Here is a 19,276-nt window from a genome sequence, read left to right on the forward strand (position 1 = left end):
TACGGATCGAATTCATATTTAAAAATAAACAATTATATTAAAATAATAATAATGTAATATATTATGCAACATTATACAGTTTTATTTAAAATAAATGTATTAATAGTCGTTGTAAAAGTATCAAAAATATTTTAAATGTTTATTTAATACTTACTTTTAATTTATTTTAGGTCAGCGTCTGACTTAACTGAGTGCACGGAGGAAGATATATCTACGATGCCAGCGTCGGTTTCTAGACCATCGTCTCCTAGAGGCCGGGGACTAGCTTATCTAGCGTCACGTCGAAGTAGTCGTGACTCTCAATTTTCCAATGAAGAATTAGCACCGCTTAACTTTAATGCCACAGCTCGTGGGAGACAAAGAAGAACGTCCAATTTTTTGGAACTTCCAGGTATTTACTAAAAAAAGTTAAATAGTTAGAAAAGTTTTATAAATAAATAAAAAAATCAGACAAGATAATATATATGTATATACCATTGGGTATCAGATAATTGTCTATTGATTCGCTTTACACACGAGAGATTGTCTGATCTTTGATAGTTTTTAATTATATATACTTTAAAGCATTTAAAGATAAATCATCATGTTTTAAAATCTACTGACAAATAGATTACCTACAAGAAATTTTTGAAAAACTTCGTTTAGTCTAACTAAAAAACTTTTTTTTTTTAAATTATGTAGGGAAAAATTATTTAAATTTAAGGGTAGTTACTAGTTAAGTACTTCAAGGGTTTGAAGTGTAAGATTGATACATGATGAAAACTAACTATGTATAATATATTATAGTTTGCAATTTTTCTTACGGTTAATAATTTATGTCTAACACGCAAATTGACATTTTTCATGTTAATGCATATATTTTAATGTGTATCATTAAATTACGTTATGTCATGAATTTATGATGCTTTGAGATATTTGGTCAACTTCTGAATAACTACATTAGTATTTCATTTTTAAATAATTTAACTTAGAGAAAAAAAGTGTGATCTTTCAAATAATGTAACACCTAAATATTCATAGGTATTCATATATTATTATATTGTTCTTTTCAGTTGATTTCTTTCTACTCCTCGCTTATTATTTGTTGTCATCATAAGTGCCAAGTTTCAACAAACTAATATGGACATATGGACAATTTCTTAATTGACTGAATTTTGTATTTTCAGTATTTCTCTTAACACTTTAGCTAAAATACATTAACAATTTTCTTTTGTACATGTTTGACGATATTTATAAAGTTGAGTGCATTTATTTTATGCTCTTATAGGTACTTATAATAGCACATATTAATAAGTTTTAAAATGCAATACATAATGAATAAGAACTGGATAAAAAAATGTAAATTAGTCTAGAAATTCATAAATAATCAAACTGTTTAATTTTAATATTTGATAAATTATTTATTAATTGTATTATATTAATTATTAATTAACCTTATTTTAAATATTTGTTGAAAAATGGTTTTCCCTTTTTAAAAATTTGCAGTATCACTTAATTGTTTTACCACTACTTCAAATAATTCATTAACAAAAACTTCAAAATAGGTTCATTGGTTAAATCAACATAATAATATGTAGGATGCTATTTAAATTACTATATTTAACAAGTTAATAACCTTTTAAACCTTTTAATTAAATTACTTGTAGAATACCTGAATGTAAAGCATTATAATAAGTATTTTAATATATTATTTATTATTAAACATGACGTATGTAACATACTGTGAAAATAAAAATTAAATTAAAACATTTTTTTTAAAAATATTTAAGAATATGTTAGCCCAAGATTTATTCATAAATAATTAGTTGTTATAATTTCTATTTTATATTCTTTGAAGAATATTCCATCTTGTATAAATTAGGATTCAAGATAATATTATAAAATTTATAATGATTTAATCATCCCAAACAGACGTATACATATTATAATACATGATTGGTGATATATTGTCACAAGCAAATAAAATCTATAGTAATTTATTTTATAGACTAACATAATTTAAATAGGATTCTATGAGAATATTATTTAGGTACATTGTTTTAATACAGTATTAAATGTATGCGTTGCCTAAACGCTAATGATATGCAATAGAGATGAACAAATTATGTGGTTGAAAATATACTTTTAAATACAGTGATAAAGAATCACTGTTTAGTCTATCAGAAAGAAAATAAAACATTGCAAAAGTTGTATATAACTATTGTTTATACATTTATAATATTTACCAAGAAAAGCAGCTGTATTTAGCCACTGCATGTATGCAATAAAATAATTAATAAATTGTGTAAAAATTGTTTTCTTGGAAAAAATTACTAATAATAAAAAGTTGAAGATTTTATATACAATTATTATTTAAAATAACAGCCTTATTTGAGTTTCTGAATAAAAGTTAATTCATTATTAAAGAGATAATCTTAATATGTTTAAAAGTAAGACACACATGAAGACATTCAGTTAAGTATATAAATGGTTATCTATGAACAAAGAAGATCAAACTAAATGCTCAACCTGCGGAGTCCAATTAAGAGTCAAATACATTCTAGTCTAATACAGATAAATGTAAACTGCTGTAGAGTCAAATATTACCAAGTTGTCGATGCTTTATAATATATATATATAAATATTATTATTGGTCTAGGATCAAAAATAAAAATTACTATAAAATATAAACTATTTAATTTTCTTCCATTTAATAAAAACATATAAATATGAACAAAAATACTTTCAGTAAAATATTATGTTTGATTAATATAATTAGATAATAATTTATAATTTACCGCTATTATTGTTGATAAATGTTAAATTTATAATATTGTTTGTTACAAATAAAAATAAATAATAATAAAATGTTTTTATATATTAACGTCACAACTCCAATAAACAAATACATATATACATACATATTTATATACAATTATTTAGGTGGGTTGATTGGTTTAAAATATACTGTTATGGGAAAATCCCATCTTTTTATTATTAATATGATTATATTTTCCATTTATAACAAATATGATTGTGTTTGACATGTAATTACTAAATAATGCTAAGTTTGTTATTCTTTACTTAAAGTTGTAAATTTTTTTGCTAGATTCGCATAAGTTGATGAAACAGAGTATAATTTCATGACACATCTGACATCTGATGCAGGTTGTCATTGTCAAAAGATAGTTAAATCAGTAAAGTTTATTATGTTTAGTTTAAAGTTTTAGTGAAAATTACTCTGCTTTTAGATTAAAATATATGCATAAGTGAATAAAAATAACAACATTTTATGACTTGGTCGACAGCTGATGTAGGTTACTGTTATTTGATCCAGTGGTAAAGTTTTAAACGAAATTGTTTCTAAACTAAAAAACCTATTATGATAACATGGTCACAACATTAATATACGTCGAGGAATGAGGATGGATTATATAACAATTATTTAACTACGTTTATAAAAATATAATAATTGGTCAATAAAAAGTTCTAAACGTGCAGTATTCTTGAAAATAAATATGTATATGTTTTAAAGTTTATTTACGGTTATTTGCATAGTTGGTAAATGATATCTGATAATTAATTCTAACTGGACTTCTATAATATTATTGTTTCGTATTGAAATATAGTAGACTGTTATGTTATTGGTAATATAATTTATTAATTTATACCTATATAAAAATAATAATTTATTTTATTTCAACCATTAGACATCAATCATCTTATATACATGTAGATTAATATAATTGGTAAACATAAATAATTTATTGAGGGTATATTTATTCAGACTTTGGTGTATCTACATTAATTATATTAATAAAAAGAGTCTCATTGTATTATATTTTTATTGTATTTCAGTGTTTTCAAATAATATTATATTTAAATTATGAATAATGTACCTAATTACAAAAAAAATGTATTAGTTATATTTTTTAAAGTTTCAAATGAGTATCTATGGACGCATATTTTATTACATAATATATTATCATATAAACTTTACGTCTAAAGATTTACTCCTTATTTAGTTTATTTTAGATTTTCAAAATTCGTGGTGAGCAGAGTGTATTGTTATTGTAAGAGTTAAAAATGTTAAAAAGAGTTAGTTTGAACATATGAATTGAATAGTGTATATGTTGTGTACCCAAAAAATAATAAATAATTCCATTAGAATATTTCGACTGTCAAACATTATATATATATAGGTTAGATATCCGTAGTTATTTTTGCGTAAATAACTTCTGATTCTTACATTTTTGCTAAATATTTATGTCTAAAATTATAAGAATAATAACATATTATTTTCAACTATTAAGAATTTATATAATGTTTAATAAATAATACACTGTATATATAAAAAAAAAAATATATAATAACAAAAATGGAAATAAAAATAAAAATTATTACTTACAAAAAATAATAATAATGGATTAATCATTGAAAATATTTGAGACAGGAAAACGCAAAGGATTCAATTTTTTTTTTTATAAAACAGCAAAGATAAATAATGTTTTTTTTTTTTTTTTTTTTTTTTTTTATTGATCTCAATAACATCGACAACAAAGGCCATTAGTTACAATTATTTACAGAAAGTTATAAGATATTAGATTAAACAAATAATAGGTATTAGTACAATTAAAATAATTAGGTTTTAAATACTATTGAATAATTTTGTTTGTTTTAAGAAATTAATTAAGTCGATGATTTTTTCTTGATTGGGTCCAAGTGCGGTGTCTAGATGGTGGGATATCCTATGGTCGACGCGTTCATGTTCATACATTAGACAATCGGCAATTATGTGTTTGACCGTTAGTGCGGTGCCACAGGTTTGGCAGATGGGAGCATCCTCTCTGGCCATAAGGAAATCATAAAATAATGTTTTATAATTGATCGAGAAACACTTAATTTATGTTTTAAGTTTATTTTGGAATACTGAATTTGAATTTAAGAAGCCCTTTGGTAAAATACCAATTTACCTAACTTAAAATTCGTTTTATGTTTAAATATATGGAAAATTAATAATGTGATTTCTAATTTAATTTAAAAAAATGAAATCGAATTACAGACCGTAAAACACAGCATCACAGTAAATTGTTTCATTAAATAAATACCATGTGTGAGTGTAAGTAGGTATTTAGTCGTTTGAACAAAATTAAACTTGTGAAAAAAAGTAATGTGATAATCGATTAGGTATATGCATTAACGCGTTAAGGTTTTTTTTTACCTTTATCAAATATATTAACGTTGTTTGAAATATTTTTAATTTAATTTAAATTTGACTTTAGTGGCACTATTATTTTATTGTACTGTAAATATATATATAATTTAGATAGAATGTAGTGAACGAGTAATAGATTATGGGCAATGTGCATTGAACAACATCACTTTGACGCCTCTTAAATAATTATAGTTTATGAAAATACATTTATATAAATATTTATTCTTATTTCTACAAGACATTATATAGTAGCTATGTTCATCTTTTTTTTTATCCTAGAAAAATGTTCAATTAAATTACCAATAGTACAAGTTGTGTTTACATATTAATTTAAACTCATATAGTTGCAGACGTAAACATATCATGTAATGTTCAGTATTATTGCTTCCCGAATCTTATAATATAATTTTACAGCAGTGTTTATTTATAAATTGTAGACTAAATAATATCGATATAATTTTTATCATTAGGTCTATATAACAAAAAAAAAATAACAATAGTATGATGATAAACTTTAAAATGCGTATTGCAAATTTCATTGAAACAATTTATTAAGATTTAAAACCATTGTTATCATAGATTTATTTGATTGTAGTTCTATCCCTTGAGTGATGCTATAATAACATAATGGTACATGACAATAATGTATGTAGTAATTAAAACCGTTTAAGTAAAAAAGAAGACTAAAAGCAATATATTATGACGTGCATTGTTGCATGGGATTATATTGTACACGATATTATAACCAATGTAATATTTACTACAATATTTGAATATCATACAGTATAATATTAGGATAATTGTATTGACTTCGGAAACGCGGGCAAATCGCCAAGTCTCCAAATGAATTAATTCTATATTGGTTATCTATGAACATAATATAACCGTAGCAGTAACGGCGTTGTATGATAAAAATAATTAATATAAATAATATATTGGTATATCATTTTAGCGAGTGTTTAAAATATTAATAATAATAATCGGTGCTTGAAATATTTTACACTATTAGTATTTTACTCGCATATTATAGTGTGTTCTAACGGATAGAATAGCTGAAAAACGATTTGATAATATATTTATAACCTAATATTAAATTTTTCTTATTTTATGTTTTAATGGTAAATTGCTTTCTAATCAAAAAATGAATGTATTTAAAAATGTATTTTTAGAAAATATATAGCTGAGTAATAAAATTGACGTTATATGTTATCAAAGAGTTGTTTGGTAGATAGAAAAAAAATTCTATCTATATTATTTGGATTGTTCCCTGTGATACAATAACAATATATAAGTATCGAGTTCCGACTAAAATATAAATTAATATTAATATTGTTGAGACGGGGTGTAGGGTATGCAATTTTGGTACGTCCGCGTCGTCGGAACTATTATATAATATATGAGTATTTAGTGTTTTCGAGTTAGTGCACAGCTGCCGCGCAGGCAGGCTGTATTGTAGTAGACTAGTAGTATGTTTGGGAAAAACAGGCATTTATCCACCTCCAATATTTTTTTTATGTATCATTACGTAACATATCTAATGAGTATTTAGATAACATAATTGTAAATAAATAATAATTTATAAACAATAATATTACCATCATATCGTAATATAAAGTATTTAACAGATAAATACATATTTTAGGATTTATATATTTATATAATAGTAGGATATAATATACACATGATTTATATTTTGAGAAATTACGGGATTTCAAATTGTTTTCATGATGAAATATTTTATATTTAAAACGAATAGGTAACAGGTATTCTTGGAAACAAAAATATAAAAAAAACTTAAATATACCTTAAAATTACCTTCATTCTCTAAGTCATTTATGTATTTGATTTATACACACACACACAAATTATAGTATGGTATTTATTATTATATAATATTATATATACACGGGTAATCTTTTAAACATGATATTATACTCATTATTTCAGACAACACTGATGAAGTTTATGAAAATATTTTTTTAATACAATTTTAAGCCATTACTCATTAGTAATGAGTCATTAAAAAACAATGTACATGGATATCACTCACTTTATTTCACTAATCTAAACCTTAAACACATTTAAATACTCGTTTAAAATTTTAAAATATATTCTGTTTTGAAATAAGGAATCAAAAAAGTAAGCAAGTGAATATTGTTCTGTTTTACATTAGGAGTCGAGAGGGCCACTATTATAGATATGTTAAATTAAAATTCAATGATATATATGTTTTATAAGAAAAATTATTTTGAACGGAAACGGTCTGAAAGTCTATATCATTATATTACTTATTAGTATATTTAGTGATATGTATTTTGATCTAGCTATTAAAGTTTTCTTTTAGTATTACAGTAGCTTGGTTAAATATTTTCCGAAAATATTGCATTTATTAAATTATTAGTATTTAATTATTATTATAATATGTATTTATACCATATTATTATATAAACTTATTATATAACTCAACATTTAATAATATTTTCCTGTAAATGCTATACAATTTATAATAATATAATATATTATGTAAAAGTTTTAAATTTCTACGATTAATATTTTTAAATTATGATAGAATAATTAACATCGTTATTTATATTTAAATAAGTAATTTCAACCAAATTTTAACTTAAAATTTCTAAAAAAAATAATTGCCTTTATATATTTATTAGATTTTATGGTTTAAGTATGAACTAATTAAGAGGAATCTAGTATTAAATTTTCAAAACTTAGATATAAAGCGAAAAGTTTTTATGAATTTCTAACTACAAAGTAGTAAGTAATTTTTTGCTATTTTGACAAATTTCAAATGCATATAAAAAAAAACCAAATAATTTTATCAACAGTTATAGAATGAAAAAAAAATGTTTGGAAATTTTATAATATATAATTAAAATGATAACAAATATTTGGTGAAAATGTGTGTACTGTTAATTTTTTTCGAAATACGACAAAAAATAAAATCGATTTTGTCAAAGATTAAAATTTGTTTTTCCCGATTATAAAATTTACTTTTAGAAATTATTTTTGATCTACCCAAAATACCAATTGTAGATTCAATTTGATACCAGAAAACACCTCAATTTTTGAAAATCAAAGCATTTTTATTGCCTCAAAAAAATATTTACAAACATACAATAAGAAAAAATACACACCATTGTAAAATCAATACATTCATCGTTCCGTTTAAAATTTAAAATGTATGTTTTTACTAAAAATGTAAAATGGTTAATAAATGAAAAAATAATTTAAAATTTTGTAAAAAAATATTTACAAAAACATTATTAGTTTTTGAAATAATGAGTGTCATACGTTAAGTATCACCCAGTATGCATATTGTATATGTATATGCGTGTATATAACGGGACGTTCGCGTCTGGTTTTATGGTTCACGTTCAACGGCCTATCCATGCGAAGCACTCTGTTGGAAAAAAATCGACTGTAGTCGAGGGGACGCCGGCGCCCGTCGTGCCGTCGTCGTCTTCGGGTCGAAAAAAGGGCTCATGATGTATATATAAGTACACTGTACACGGTCACGATAACGATATCCAATAACAGCTGGACTTTTTGCGCAGCGTGTATTATACAGCGATACACATTTCATTGTACACAAACGTAGTTGTAAATGAAAATTATTTACAGCCATGTTTAACAATATAATTGGAAAATAAAATTTTAAATTAATCGTATCGCAATGGATTGAAATGCAAAATTATGTTATGGTATATGTGTGTCCTTTGAATGAATAATCTTAAATTCAAATTCGCATCATACACCAATGATTTGCTTAGTGTTAGAGATAGGAATGGAGTTATTAATTTCTTTTAACACTATATGTTTGTGGGAGAAGTGTTCCAAAAGCAGGTGTTTGAAATATTACCCATTTTATTTATATAGATTTTTTTTAAAGTGCTTTGGAATTTCTCAGTTGTTTGCGAATATATTGCGAATAACAGACGAAAAATATACAGTATAATTAAAATAAACGTATGTGTTATATAACAGTAATTCAGAGAATATACATTTGAATCGATTAATTTTTTTTTTTTTTGGAAAAAGGGTTGTTTGTTTTTTTTTTATTAATTTAACATTTTATACCTTGATAATCTAAAAAAAAAACTATATTTTAAAAACTACACCTCACTTATTTTTTCCGTAAGTATTTTGAAGTGGTTAAAGTCTTTGTATAACTGATTAACTTTCCATAAAAATTAATATGTGTTGAATGTTTAATCATTGTCCATTGATTATATAATTTTTCAATAATATTTTTTAAATAAATAATGTATTTATCATTGATCTTATACTTTATCAATGACTTAATATTACGTATCATGTATTCAGATAATATTTTTAATATTATATTGAATAATATGTATTTTTTAATTACCTCTATCAATAGACAATAATATTGTATTATTACGTAAAAGAAAACTCACAATATCTAAATATTTAAAGAGTGCAGTTTATTTTAAAATATTGGAAAAAAAAATAAAATATATACTACAGTTTTTTTCAATGTATAATTGACGTTTAAACCGTTTAAAGTACGCTATACGAGTAAAATTATATTACATAGAACAATATATTGTAGATATTGAAATACATAAAATAATTATACTTACATAGATTATGCTACATTGCTGTATCTTGCAATAATGCAAATCTCGATGTTGCTTTTATTCAAAGAGACTTTTTTCAGTTTCTTCAAGTTTTTAATTCTTCCGAAAAGAATTTCTAACGTTATTTTTACTAAAAGAAACATTTTTTTATTATTACGAATTTGTTTTTTTTTTATTTAGCGTTATTCCCATGATAAATTTATTTTTACTTGAAATTCAATTATAAGTACCGATAAAATACAATTATAATATTTTATTTACTTAATTATGTTTAATTATAACGATGATGATGTATATTTTTTTAATTTTTTATTATTAAAACATCTGTTGTCAATACGGTGTTTTTATTTATCATTTATAATATGATATATAAGTCATCGCACGTTAGTAGATAAATGATTTTGTTCATAAATTAATGATGATTTTTTTTGTTACACTGTGTAATTGATCGATCAAACAAAACATATTTTTTTAGTGTTGCATTGCATTTTCTATAATGTACTTGTATGTTGTGTAGTGTAAAACGATGTATATTAATTTCTTACTTTCATCTGATTTATTATTTATTAAGTAGCTGCTGCACATATTATATGTATATAATATAAAAGATAACGTTTGTTTGTGTATGCGTAAAAGATACACAGCCAATTCTATTACACTTATGGTTCTGAAATTTTGTATACTGATTATAGGTAATCCTAAAACCTAGGATATATGCTTTGAAGTCAAATTTTAAAATTTTGTATTTTAAAGATGAGTAGTTTACACAAGGATTTGTTGGCTCACGAAAAACAAATACTTTTTTGTTGGTTTAGGGTTGTCGTTGGTTACGATAAATAAAATATTAATTTTAATCGTATATAATTGTAGACTTGTATTTTATGTTTGATCAAAACCACCTAAATCATTGCGTTGAATATGTGTGTGTGTGTGTGTGTGCGTGTGTGTGTGTGTATATAGTTTAGTAGTTTACAATTAATGGCATTTAAGACGAGGTAAATCCATTGGCATTATTTAATTTGTCTCGGACAACGCCGTACAGGATCAGCACATCTGCCTTGTATAGGTATTGTGATATATTATATTATATCAGTCGTACAACAATAACATAATTACCTGGTGCCCCGTGTACATGAATTATTGAGATCATTATTGAGATCATCGCGCACACGCCCACGCATAGCGCCAGTATTACTGCGACGTCATTTCGCTGCAGCAATAATGGGGACCCGCTCGACTTCGGCAAGCGACGGTGGAGAGGCTATAGATAAATGTTTCCCCGACTCCCCCTTTTGAAGCGAAATAATGGCGTCTTTGAACATTTCTCATCGCGCGTGTATTATAGTGTTCTATACGTATAATATTCGTAAGACCATTCCCTGAATTCCGTAGTGCGCTTCCGTCGAGTGTTCACGTCACCGGCGACCGTGGTATATAATATGCGATATATATATATATATTACGTACCGGTGTTTATATTGCACTCACTCCATTGCATATATATATATCCTTTGTGGTATACGGACGACGAGCGGTCGCGGTAAGTATAAAGTAAGGACAACGACGACGACGAACGCTTTACGACCGCAATGAATATTCATTAATGTGTTTTACCCGTTACCGCGTCCGCTCTCAACAAGGGAGATTTGACGGAATGTTACAGCCACCGTCGCTTACATATATTATTATATATTATTTATATATGCTGCCGTGTAATCGATACACATTAAACATCGCCGTGACATTAGACAACGTGGTTTATATTACTATTATTATTATTAATATTATCATCATTATCATAACTATTATTATTATTATGCTATACGCTAAAAAAACATATATTGTCTAGGTATATATATTATACAACTATAAGACTTAAGTTCGTATATAAAGTGTATAGTGTATAATGTATTATATGCTAGTTGATCCAGCACGGCGCTGTTCTTGACAAATTAAATAATGCCAGTGGATTTGCCTTGTCTTAAAGTCCGCTAAATATAAACTTATTTTAATGCAATAATTTGAGTAGTTTTGAAAAAATTAAATATACAGGTCTACAAATTATATACAATTAAAATAATTATTTTATTTTTTGTAACTAACGTAATCCTATATAAACAAAAAAAAAAAAAATCGTTTTTCGTGAGTCAACAATAATTCCTTGTGTGAGCTCCTTTTTAAAATACTAAATTAAAAATATTGGTTTTGAGGCGCACATTCTTAGCTAAAATTACCTGCGTACCAAATTTTAGAAATATGATTTCGACACATACACATACGCAGACATTGCACTATAGAATATAGATTATCATGCAGCCACTGCCAACTGCATTTGAAGTGCGGTTAAATCGATTTTGAAAATTTTCGCAATTTCCTATTGCTATATTGTTGCTATTATTGCTGCTGTTGTTGAAAGAGAGAAAGAGAGAGAGAGAGAGAGAGAGAGATAGAGTGAGACGAGGACTTTCCTCTATAGCATCTACTATATAATCGGTTCATTTGGATAATAACGTGTCTTTTTGTAACAGAAATGCTAATAAAGCAGACAAACAAAATTTATTTATATGCCACCTATAAAAATGTGAATAAAAAATCTCTCACAGTCAAAATTGGTATTGTAGTTACGATATATCAGCTGTGCGTTTGTATTAATCATCATATAAGCAGAATCCTATCTACACACGTATTTTGACCATCATGTTCCAACTTTACTGCGCGTTTAAGTCAGTGGAAATTCATAGGACCGGAAATAGTCACTCACCGATCGTATCGTGCTCGCTTCTTTTGACCGACTCCCTTTAAGTCGAGATAATTTACGGCGGGTTTCTATGATACGCGTTGTAAGCTTTTCGACCGTATTAATTGTGCCAACCGTAATAATAATATGATTGCGTCTCTCTGACCATTTTCCCAGTTTCTTCCTGTGAAGGATATATTTATACATTGTATAGGTATAGAATGAATCATTTCGTTTTCTCACGTTTTCATATACTCATGTCATACGATAATTTTTTACAGAAAAACGTGATGACCCAACCTTTCGTATAAGTACATATGGCATTAGAGATATAAGCATTATTTAAAATAATATCATGAGGCAAACGAAAAAAATTCATACAAAATTTAGCATTGTTTAAAAAACAACATACGACTCGAATGGCGTATATTTGTATGAGATCGCTTAGGTCAGCCGGTGTATTAGTATACATGGTCATTAATGCATAATTCCAAACTACATAATTTGTGTTTTTATTTAAATATGCTGGTTTATTTTAGTTTTAAATTTGCCTCTATTTATTTATATGATTTTAAAGTTCACAATTATTTAAACATTAAGTGGTTAAATATATGCAAGTATAATGATTGAATAAAGGAAAAAATATTGGTATTTAATGATAATAATGAGAAGTGAATTACAATTTAAGAGACGTTAAAATATCAGTAAAGGGATAACCTAAATATTATATAGAATACAGCTGACGAGAAAAGAGGATAGTTCTACGAGAGGACAGTGATGAGCAAGTGTTTGTTTATTTTTCAAGTTAACTGTTCTACTTAGTGTGATCGATATTGACTTAATAGTACGTCAAATCTATTCCGTGTCTGTCATCGTGTCGTCTAGCTTGTGGTAAATTAATATGAAATCGTTTACTATCTAAACTATTTCGTGCTCGTTATTGTGGGCGTCTGGTTAGAATTTTGTAAGTCGTATGTTAACCAAACTAGTTAGGAGCTATTGGTTTTATAGAAATTCTGAACTTAGTGTTAAATATTTACTATATACTTGCAGGAGTGAACCTTACGTAACTTAAACCCTTTAGGCGTAAACACTGGACGTGGTTTGATTAATATAATACGTTAAATGCACGGTCTAGTATACTTGGACGTGTTCGTACTTGCATAAATAATTTAGTGTACATTTTGATGCGCGTGAATCAATACCATCACTTAACTATATTAAAATGACCACATTTTCATTAACATAAAATATTCTCTTAAATCAAAGTGTAATTTAGTAATGTTTTTATCAATATGGGTTATCTTTTTAATTTTTTTTTAAAAATATGCAATTACATAACTATTATTGAGAGATATCTGAGATTAAAAGTTCTCATTTATTTATGTCTTATGATAAAAAAGCTGTTTTATATTATAAACACTTACTGTTTCACATTGGTTCACACAAATATAAATATATATATATTTTTAAATAGACAATTTTGTAACCACGTTATAAACCAATAGTGTTACTGACATGAAATCACTGGCAAATTATTTACGAAGTCAGAGTGTATAATATGGTGTCCTCTTAGAATAAATTCTTACTGTTAAATCAACTACGTGTTGTTAGTCGTACATCTTTAGCGATAACGTTGATGCCTTTTCAGACCTCTTTGCGTCACTATCGACCTTTGAGTATCGTAAAAATCATTAGTCAACGTACTCGCGAATTTCGGATAAACAATTCATAACCAAATCACCCGTTAAAGTTAAAATAATTTTATTTTAAATGCATACAAATTTTTTCGTTAATTTTATTGAGCCATTAGTCTGACGATGAACAATTATTTAATATAAGTATTATAAGTATTATCTTCATTATAACAATTGTTCACCTATTGTACCGGGAGAATCATAAATTATATATTATGTACAATAATAACCACTCCCGTTGCAGTAATGTAATACAATGTGGCTTATGACAAATACTTTCATGCGTTTGCGTATGTATATTTGTATGTTTTGCGAATGGGTTGTCCGTGTTCATATGTGTTGTACAGTTTATTATATAATTTATATACCTAAACATTTTCAGGACGGATAAAAAAGCTATCAACTAAATTAAAACTGTTTAGGTACTACGTTAAATATTGGTGACAAAACGATGTATGGTTACTGAAAAAATACTAAGTATAGGTTCGTATTATTACCATTACTATCATAATTTCACGATTTTTTTTTAGCTGTGCATATACACGTAAATACGTAAAATAGATCTATCTGCGTTGGTTAACTTACTTTAGTATTATTTATCGATAGTTTGCAGTCTATGTATATTATGTCCGTGTTAGGGGTCAATAAGTAATATCACATGTCCATCTACCCTTTTAATGGTTCACTGTTGCTTTTATAGGAGTTTATTTTATATAATATCCCGTTATTCCTTTTTCCTATATACCTATGCATTGATCAAATACACGTTCGTACAAACTTTTGGTATTACGCGTAATGAATTTATTTTTATTGTTAAAAGTTAATCATTAAAATATCAAAAAAGAAATATTATTTTTGATGGATTTTTATCTATTCGTATGTATTTACACAGAAGAAAGCACTAATGCATTTAGATGTTTAACAGAAAATGATTTTATTCCGTGTGTATTACTTAGGTACATATATTACTTATTAGTTATTACTAAGGTAATTAATTAATACTAATAAGTAATATAGGTACCTACACTTATTACACTAAACCTTAATTTTAACTAATATAATTTATAGCAAATTTATATACGTATTATGTATTTATATGCTGTATAATTACACCAGGTCTAAGATTGCCTAAAATGAGTTATTCGACACGCAATGCTATAGTTTTTAATATTAATGAACCTAATAGCCATATTCTTCAGGCCTTAGTAATGTTGAGTTCAATTTTAATAATAAATCTTAAACTTTGGCATCTGTATTTAAATTTTTCTCATCATAATATTTAATCAGTTTTTGTTTAAAAAAACTAATCATTTTGTGATGTTAAATAATTTGTGTATTATACATTTTTATGTGAAGTCTATGATATGATAATCAATATGTACACTTTATAAATCTTAATTGGGCATCAATAAACATAATATTATTATCATTATACTATGATGAAACATTGGTTATTAATTATAATAATAAATCAACGGTATTTAAGCGATGTCATCAAATAGCTAGGTTTTGTAAGTAGGTACAGTACTATTTAGCTCGTTCGAATAATAGTTAATATAATACTATCAAAGCATGAATGTATTATTGTATTCAAAATGGAAATTGTTGCCTTTGTGTGTTATTTAGGCCTTTGGAAGAACAATGGTAATTAAATGACAGGATAATAGGTCACTATCGTTAAATTGTTTCATCCTTACCAATATTTTTTTATGGCTGCATTATTTTTGCATAATATACGATTATGTTCAATATGCATAATAATATTTGTGATAATGGAATTATGAGCGTAGGTTTACAATATGTATGCACACATGCTGTACGTATACTATTTATTTCGTATATCTACACTGTATTTAGTCGGTCAGTATTGTCGTGACCGTTTTAATTATCGTTCTAAATGTGCGTTATATTTTATATTTATTTTAGTGTGTCTATATCATATAATCTAACATACAAATTTGTATCACATTCACAAGTAGGTACTGAGTTTATTTTCAGATTATTGAAGACCAACAATAATTTAAGAATTTCTCAATTTCAATAGTAACTTAAGTAATAACATATTTAATAATTACCATAACTTAAAAAGTACTTAAAAGCAAAAAATATTTTGAATTGCAGTTTTTCATTCAACCAAAATAATACATATATTAAACCGCTGTAGTATAGGGTTAAGCTAATATTGATTTTGGTTTTATGAAGAAAAACTCAGTACTTCAAGAGCTGTTTTTTAAGCGGTTCTCTTTATCTTTTTCTTCGAGAGTTTTGTGTAGTTTTTTTTTTATGGAATCCAATGTAACCACAACACCTGTAGACTATTTTCGTGAACGAAAACACAAAACCTTGGGATGACGAGTAATAAACGTTTGCGTTTCGAAGGTCCGTTTTCTTTTGTTGTACGAATATGAATCATGGTAGTCGCTTGTAGAGACCACCCAACAAGTAAAATAAGTAAAAACATAAAAGAAAATCCCATTTGAGTTATTATGTCCAAGAATTTGTCCTAATATTTTATTTATCTTAAAAAAAAAATCAGTCAATTATATTTTATTCGATGCACCTATATTTAAAGTATTTTGTTAAATAAAAATATTTATACGTGATAATATAAACTATACTATTGAGAAAAATATGTATATAATTCAAAACTTTTTGCTTTTGGTAAAGTACTTATACATTTTGTAATATTATGGTTCATCGCATACTATTTGGATGAGTATTGTTTGAGCTTAATGTCCCATGACTTAAGATTGTACATTATTGTTCAAATACAATTTCCTTTGCTGTCTTTTTGATTTCTAAAAAGGTGTTTGAGGTATCAAACTTATGAATAATATATTATATTTTGAATAAGCATTTTGGTTTGATTATTTGAGTATTATTTTACATTTATGAATCATATTTAAAAAAAAAAATATGGGAAATTAGACTAATTTGTTAAATCCTAAAATTTAACTAATATAAATAATAATATTATGTAGGTATGCTGTGCATATCATAGTCATTAGTTTATAATTGTTTTAAAAGTAAACTTATCAAGACTTAACCGATGTTAATTTTATTCTTATTTTAAAGTTATAATTTTATTCTAACGTCATCTGTTTTTCATAAAAATTATTTATGAAATCAACCAAAATTCGTTAGAATAAATATATTCATAATCTTAAAGAACGTTATTATTATAGTATTTATTTTTAGTTTATAAAACTATTTTTCAACTTATTTAGTATTTTTTATATTATATTATGCGTATTTCTAAACGTTGAAACAAAATCTACATAATAATTTTATGAAATTTGATTATTGAGTCAGAATGTTTAAATTTGTTATTTATCTTTAAGTGTAATATATTTATAATCAGTATCTTATACCTATTAGTTGAAGTTTTAAAAATTATTTTACATATACATTTTAATCATTAATAGTTAATATATAATATGAGAATAGATTAAACTTTATTTGTGTAAATACCTTTGTACTCGTTAATTGGAAAATTACATATTATAACATATTATTATATTAGTATTTGGTAACTCTATATAATGTCAACAAATCCTATTTTGAAGATAATATATTTTAATTAAATGACGTTAGTCATTAATGATTGGTACTTGTCTAGTATAAATGTATTATTCGATATCGTGTAATGTTTATAAATAGTTTATTATCTATGGCACAATAAGTAGTAGGAATAGTTATAATGTATTATACATTATATCATATGAAGACCCATTTGAATGATAATAATAACATCATGTCTGTGTATCACAACATTTATATGATGTACATTACAAATCACCTTTAATTAAGTTGTAAATATTTAAAACCTGTTAATTTATATTTGGTCACCCCTAATGTTTATGAAAAGTAACTCTTAAGTCAAATAAAAAAGTTTCGTGAATTTTTCCTCGTTTGCAAAAGTAATTTTCGAAGTCAACACATTTACAACATAAAAAAAATAATAACATTTTACTTTTGAGCATTGATACCTACTGTTTTTAGTTCACATGATTTTATTACCTTATTATTTCATCATCCCTAAACAATGAACGTACATATTTTTGTACATATTTAAGAAATTTACAATCAGGGAAAAAGTTTTTATTGTATTAAACTATTAAATCGTATAAACACATACTCAAAATGATTTTAGGTCGTTGTTGTCAGTTAAATATAATTTATGAAACTCACGTAGTATATTATCTGAAAGCTCGTAAATTTGAGTGCCAGGACACGCAGCTAATACACGAGTCCTCTTTAATTTAATAGATGCGTAGTGCGTACATTTCTACTAGATCTCAAAAAGAAAAAAAACATTAATATGTATTAACCTATGTTCCTATGTATATTGACAATATTATATCCGATAAACTTGTAAAATATGTTCTGTCATGTAAATCATAGAGTTATATTCACACTGATAATAATTATTTACTCAGAGATACATTATGTATGTAGGTCGCTATGACTCATGACTTTTAAGTCGTAGTGTAGATATTCATGTTATAAATATATTATTATTATATTATTTACAATTTACATATACACCGAAAAAATGTTTTTATATTTTAAACCTTGAAGACAAATTTTACTTACCTAGGTTTTTTTGTCAAATTGCACTCGTTGATGAATAAAAAATATAATTTAAAAATATGCAAATATTGATAAATGAAAATTAAGCAAATATACTGTAATTGGTTGTTATTCTTATGGACTGTCCGATTTACCCTGATTTCACTAAAGCGTAAATATGTTGTACAACAATATTTACGAACAAATAATAGTTCTAATCTAAAATCCAATTATTATAAATATCGATTATTTCTACTAAAATTGTTTACCATAATATAGTCAAAATTAAATTAATTCGCAATTAATTTCAGGATTTACACATTATTTTTAACATAGTTAAAATTACGTGTTTCAAAAATGTATACCAACGAAAATGACAATAAGGGCGGTAGTCAGTTTTAGAATCTTCAGTTTAGGCAAAAGGACAAAGGTACCAGTAATGCTATGTATTAGAGAGTCC

The 19,276-nt window shown here is 25.5% G+C and overlaps 1 protein-coding gene across 1 annotated transcript in view; it reads left to right on the plus strand.

The window, feature by feature from the left end:
* Positions 1–19,276, plus strand: part of LOC132929227 (probable serine/threonine-protein kinase nek3) — an 81,974-nt gene that overhangs the window by 7,521 nt on the left and 55,177 nt on the right. Inside the window, exon 2 of the mRNA XM_060994421.1 lies at positions 171–391. Within this exon, the coding sequence (XP_060850404.1) occupies positions 171–391 (221 nt within the window). The remainder of the gene's footprint in view (positions 1–170; positions 392–19,276) is intronic.

The sequence above is a fragment of the Rhopalosiphum padi genome, chromosome 1 (assembly GCF_020882245.1).
Source record: "Rhopalosiphum padi isolate XX-2018 chromosome 1, ASM2088224v1, whole genome shotgun sequence".
Lineage (NCBI taxonomy): Eukaryota > Metazoa > Arthropoda > Insecta > Hemiptera > Aphididae > Rhopalosiphum > Rhopalosiphum padi.